The 6446-nt window shown below is 32.2% G+C and overlaps 1 protein-coding gene across 1 annotated transcript in view; it reads left to right on the top strand.

Moving 5' to 3' along the window:
- The window catches only part of LOC116846725 (UDP-glucuronosyltransferase 2B31-like), a 283436-nt gene extending 280581 nt beyond the window's left edge, over positions 1 to 2855 (top strand). Inside the window, exon 6 of the mRNA XM_032820934.1 lies at positions 2384 to 2855. Within this exon, the coding sequence (XP_032676825.1) occupies positions 2384 to 2678 (295 nt within the window). The 3' untranslated portion in view covers positions 2679 to 2855. The remainder of the gene's footprint in view (positions 1 to 2383) is intronic.
- Positions 2856 to 6446: the final 3591 nt, after the last annotated feature.

Here is a 6446-nt window from a genome sequence, read left to right as displayed (position 1 = left end):
AAGCTTCCTTCACACATGTCATCAAGCTGGATCAATGTATACATATCCGATTTTATATCTAATGCAATTAATATTAATAACAAAATATGATTCTATCATATAATAATGTTATAAATTATATTACATGTAAAATGAAAGATCCCAGTATAACATATAGGTTATATTCTGATGGTACAAATCTATGAATATAATAGTTGCTTTCCATTTACATCAAAACTCAGATAAATCTCACTTCTATCTTTGTTTCATATTCTGTGAGTAACAAAGATAGAAGTGAGATTTATCTGAGTTTTGATGTAAATGGAAAGCAACTAATATGACTCACTAAAGCTCTTATAATCAGTAGTAACTGTAAATTATGCAGTAGTAACTGTAAATTATGCAGTATATAACTTTCACAGTGCACGAATGAAGCAGTAAAACTAATAATCGTTACTATATATCTGTATAATGCTCGCACGTGTTCGCACGCCGCTGAGACGCAGAGATGTTATATTAGAGCTAGAGTCCTTTCAACATTGCAAATGCTTTGAAGCGTGAAATGTAGTAATATGGTTTAGTCGTCGCTGTGGCGCATCAGCAACGCTTAACGGACCACATCCATCGTTATATAGATCAAAGCGGGAAATACAACTTCTGCGCTACGAGCGTTCACGGATACGGTCGATTTTCAATGGTGCGCTACCCTTCATTCGTTGCTCAGGCTGCGTTCCGAAATTCACTGCCAATACTGAAAGTCTATGTTACGTATACTATAAAATTTACGTATACTATAAAATTTACAGTTTATGTTACGTATACTATAAAATTTCAGTACTGGCAGTGAATTTCGGAACGCAGCCTCAGAGTATGGCCTGCGAAGTTTACATCATTGTTTCAGACCAATACCACAAATGTTTCTCCGAAAACACCCAAAAAAGAAAACCTCTTTTTTGCAGCAAACAAAAAATTTATTTTTTGTCACATCAAAATCGTAGAGATTAACATTACATATTGATTTAATGAAACAGCTATAGCTATGATTATAATCATTGGACAACTAATATTTGCTGCTAGGATAGCATGATAAGATTTATCATTGATCATATCCCCCATTATTGTTTAAATTGATTATTATATGAAAATATATCTATAAGAATAGCGAACTTATATTTTTATTCGAAAAAGAAATTCGTCTACAATATCGTAAATTAAACGTTATCATAACGTCATTTTGCAAAGTTATTTTGACGTCTAAAACATGACGTTAAATACACGTCCTTAAAGGACAAATGACGTTACTCACCAATAATGACGACATATTGACGTGAAAATTACGACGGCTTGCTGCCTGGGGTGTTTACGATAATTCGAGTTTGAGTTAGTACGAGTTACTTTCACTGAGGCCGAAATATTATATATGATAGACATAACTATTTAGTATCTTCATGATTCATGACAACTCAATGCTGTCCGATAAATCGAATAGGGGAAAGCAGATTAAAGTTAGAGTAGTGTAGTGAATAGCATATGTGTAAGAATTAACAGTATCATGTAATATAGTTTCGTAAAATATGTATCAATAATGTTACAAAACAATGAGTTATTACATTTTGGAAAAATTAGAAGCACTAAATTAAATTATGAAAAATTAGCACTAAATTAAATTATTATATATTTGTGAAATATCCAATAATAACAGGTTAATTATATATTAGAATAATAGTTTTCTACTTTTAGTTATTTCACAAATATACGATACGTTTTCATTATTTAATTTAATGCTTCTAATTTTTCTAAAATGTAATTACTTATTGTTTCGTAACATTATTGTTATATTTTACGAAACTATATTACCTGATACAGTTAATTCTTGTACTTATACTATCCGCTACGCTACCCCAAACTCTACTCTATTCGATTCATCGGACAGCATTGAGTTGTCATGAATCATAAACACACTAGATGCTTGTGCCTATTATATTTTTCGGCCCTAGTGAAACTAACTCGTACTAACTCGAGCTCGAATTATCATAAACACCAAATAAGAGCTTATGCAAGATGTCGATTGTGAAATGCACTATATTCATAAATAAAACAAAAAACGTTAAATGTCTCGAAAAATCGACCAATTGTTACTCTAATTCTTTTTAATAAAAATTAAAAAAGAAGTACATTGATATTATACAGATACAGTCTTATAAAAAATACGGAATATATCATATGAAATTACATCACTAGAATGGCACGAAAGTAACGGTTACAATATGTTTCTTATTCAAATTATTGCGTAAGCTTTTATTGGCTTGTTTGATAATGCATTTGTCTAATAACTTGATCAATATTTTTTATAAAATCACGCAAGTTTTTAAAATAATATTAATAATAAAATATTTTTTTTCAGTTATGCAAAAAATATGAAACAATTATCTCGTGAATTTCGGGATCGACCAATGCCGCCGTTGGACTTAGCGACTTGGAGCATCGAATACGCCGCTCGTCAACCAAAAGAAACTTTGTCATCACCGATTAAATTTCAGAGCTGGGTACAACGGACACTGATTGATGTATACGCGTTTTTATTCTTTTGTCTTGTCATAATTCTATCTATTATATTCCATACTTTAAAGGTATTATTTAATTTTTATTATTATCATATATATACTACGACTGAAACCCATAAAAATAAACAGATGTAAGCGACAGATGTAAATATATATTAAATACAAAGATTGTGTGACTAATTATTGTAATTATTTTGAATTTGAGAAGCATACAAATGAACTCTTTCTATGTGTACATATTTAAGAACAAATTCTTAATGTTAACTTTGCAAATATCGATGAACTTTTGTATCATTAGTAATCAAATACTGTAAACGTTAAACAGGTGATACATCACTTCGATTGCACAAACTTTACATTCTTTTAATTTTACAATTAAAGTATACGTCGTAAAGAAGTGTGTTTTAGTAGTCTGTGTTAAAACATTAGAAATTTATAAATTGCAGATATATTTATTTATTCATATTTTCATATGCTATATACAATTTTCAACTTGATGGGTCATGTACTTCATACAAAAGTTATACTCTTCCTAGGTACATTTAGTAGTACTGATGCTATATACCATTTATCAGGAAATCTATACCATTTACCATGTATCTTTTTTCCTAATGTGAATTCGTGAAAAAGTCAAAATTTTCATGTGAAACGGAAAAATGAAAAATTTCACGCGAGTTGATCTTTCACGTGAAAATTAGTCGGTTCAGGATGGCTGTTGCGTGGTGGGTTATTCATCACAAGGAAAACGAAAGAAAGAACAATGAACTGTATCATGCGTAAAATGTTACGAGATATTAAAAATCCATTTAATATTCCATAAAAATAATTTTAAAAGTTATATGGGTAATAATAAAAATTATTATATTACTTTATATTAATTATTATATCATATTACTTTATTTTTCGCTTTTATTATTTCTGAATTCATATACCTATTATACGCTTTTATTATTTATGAATTCATATACCTATAATAATATGTAGCTACACTTGCTTATAATTTACGACTGAGGAACACAACAAGACCGAAACGTTTTATTTTATTCATCTTTTTTTAAATTTACGTATATGATATTTTCTACATAAAAAAATTGTTATTAACGCACAATCAAAACCCTGTGCTTAGCTCTTACCCAGATAGAATACAAAGTCATATAAAAGTCAAAATGACGTCAAACGATATAAAAACTCGATTTGTTTATAATACTTATAACACACTTAAGCATACACATATGATATTTTTATGATAATAAGATATATTATCAAATATATTTTTAGGTTATCTCGAAAAGCAGAAGTGCAATTATGTCAAAATTTGTTAATATATATATCTAAAGGAAGAATATATACTTAAAGGAAGAACAGCAATCCCTCGTGAATTTAAAGTAATAAATTGTTACGTTCTGTTGGACCTCATAATAATTATTCCTTGTTCCATATAAACTATAACTATAATGAGTCAGAGCGAACGCATAATATGGCAATCAGGTTTCCGCGATCAAAGAATTCATAGGACTTACAGAATATCCGGTCATAAAATCAGATCTATAACGTTCATCGTATGTATTAGGACCTTAACTTAGTTTCCGCCCGCAAATGTTAGATGGCAATGCAAACAGTTCTAGTAGTCATTACTAACGAAACAGGTAGTTTGTGATTAATTTCGACATTTCTCGATAACATTCAGTCAGCATACACAATTATTTTCCTAAACAACAATTTCTTTTGCTTTGTGAAAAATGGAACGCGATAAAGTGTTTTTTCGACATGTGCTTTTGCACTATTTTGATTTGAAAAAAAGTGTAGCAGAAGTTCATCGATTACTTGAAGAAGGTTATGGTGATCGAGCTCCATCACATACAACATGTAAAGAGTGGTATAGACGATTCAAAAGTAATGATTTTGATGTCAATGACAAACCACGCTCAGGACAGCCAAAAAAATTCCAAGACGATGAATTGCTAGCATTATTGCATGAAAACTCGGCTCGAACGTTACAAGAACTTGGAAACGAGCTAGGAGTTACTGAAGCAGCTGTTTCCAAACGTTTACACGCCATGGGAAAGATCCAAAAGGAAGGAAGATGGGTACCACATGAATTGTCTGAAAGTGCCATTCACAACCGTTTCAATATCACGGTTTCGTTACTTGCCAGGCAAAAAAAGAAGAGTTTTCTGTGGCGTATTGTGACTGGCGATGAAAAGTGGATCTACTACGACAATCCCAAACGCAAAAAATCATGGGTAGACCCAGGACAACCATCAACATCGCAGCCAAAACGGAACATCCACGGTCATAAGGTAATGCTTTGCATTTGGTGGGATCAGCAAGGAGTGCTGTACTACGAACTGCTGAAACCAAACGAAACTGTTACTGCCGATGTCTACAAATGTCAATTGAACAAATTGAATGATGAGCTGTTGCGAAAAAGACCAGCAATAGCGAGTAACAGGCGCAAAGTTATTCCCTTACACGATAACGCTCGGCCACACACTGGAAAAACCGTCAAAGAAACACTGACGCAGCTCGAATGGGAAACTCTTCCTCACCCAGCGTACTCACCAGACATAGCGCCTTCTGATTACCACTTGTTCAGATCGATGCAGCACGGCTTGAGTGGTACACGCTTCCGAAATGTTGAAGAAGTGCGAGAATGGGTGGACGAATGGATTGCTTCGAAACAAACATCGTTTTATCGAGATGGTATCGCCCAGTTGCCAGAAAGATGGCAAAAAGTTGTAGAAAGTGATGGAAAATACTTTCATTGAAATAATTTAAATAAATTTATTACAATAAATGCTTTTTCTCAGTATTTTTTGGGCGGAAACTAAGTTAAGGTCCTAATACTTTCGGGGACCAGAAGCTATTATATTAAAATTAGAGTCACACGCAGAAAAACTAACAAGAACAATGGAAGCCGCCAAACCTTAAAAATATTCGTTGTCTCATACATTGTACTCATTTCCCGATTTGCATCATCCTTGACACAAAGATTCCCTTACTACCTCAAAGTTCCGCCAATCACCACCTCTCTAAAACATGCGATTTTTCTTCAGCCCCAGCCAAAGAAATCTTCCTAACCCTATTCTTTAACTATTACTGGTTCCAAACTTACCCCACACTTACCATTTTTAAGGAGTCCAACAACTAGCATCCCCGAAAAATCACATTTTTTAATCCAAACCACTCCGAACTCATTTAAAAATTGCGCCACGAGCGCATTTGTGACGTCCCCGTCATCTCTCGAGTTGACGGTAATGGTGTAACGTCCCCGCCGAAAAAAAATTAAAAAAATAACAAAAATATATACAAAACTTTATAAAACCAATCACCAAAAAATATATAAAAATATAAAAATCCAAAAAGAAAGAGTAATCTTAATAATTAACACATTAAAAACAATAGATTCGTAATACCCATTTAATACATATCTTAAAATAAAAATATAATCTTACAAATTATTCATATAAAGTAAATACGCAGATAAATTAAACATATAATTTTGAGATAGCAAAGAAACGCTTTATATTAGGACCTTAACTTAGTTTCCGCCCGCAAATGTTAGATGGCAATGCAAACAGTTCTAGTAGTCATTACTAACGAAACAGGTAGTTTGTGATTCATTTCGACATTTCTCGATAACATTCAGTCAGCATACACAATTATTTTCCTAAACAACAATTTCTTTTGCTTTGTGAAAAATGGAACTCGATAAAGTGTTTTTTCGACATGTGCTTTTGCACTATTTTGATTTGAAAAAAAGTGTAGCAGAAGTTCATCGATTACTTGAAGAAGGTTATGGTGATCGAGCTCCATCACATACAACATGTAAAGAGTGGTATAGACGATTCAAAAGTAATGATTTTGATGTCAATGACAAACCACGCTCAGGACAGCCAAAAA

This window comes from Odontomachus brunneus, unplaced genomic scaffold (assembly GCF_010583005.1).
Source record: "Odontomachus brunneus isolate Ranch 3 - 2012 unplaced genomic scaffold, Obru_v1 Obru_scaffold_068, whole genome shotgun sequence".
Taxonomy (NCBI): domain Eukaryota; kingdom Metazoa; phylum Arthropoda; class Insecta; order Hymenoptera; family Formicidae; genus Odontomachus; species Odontomachus brunneus.
Note: the sequence above shows the minus strand (reverse complement) of the source record. Positions and strands in the feature narration are given on the sequence as shown.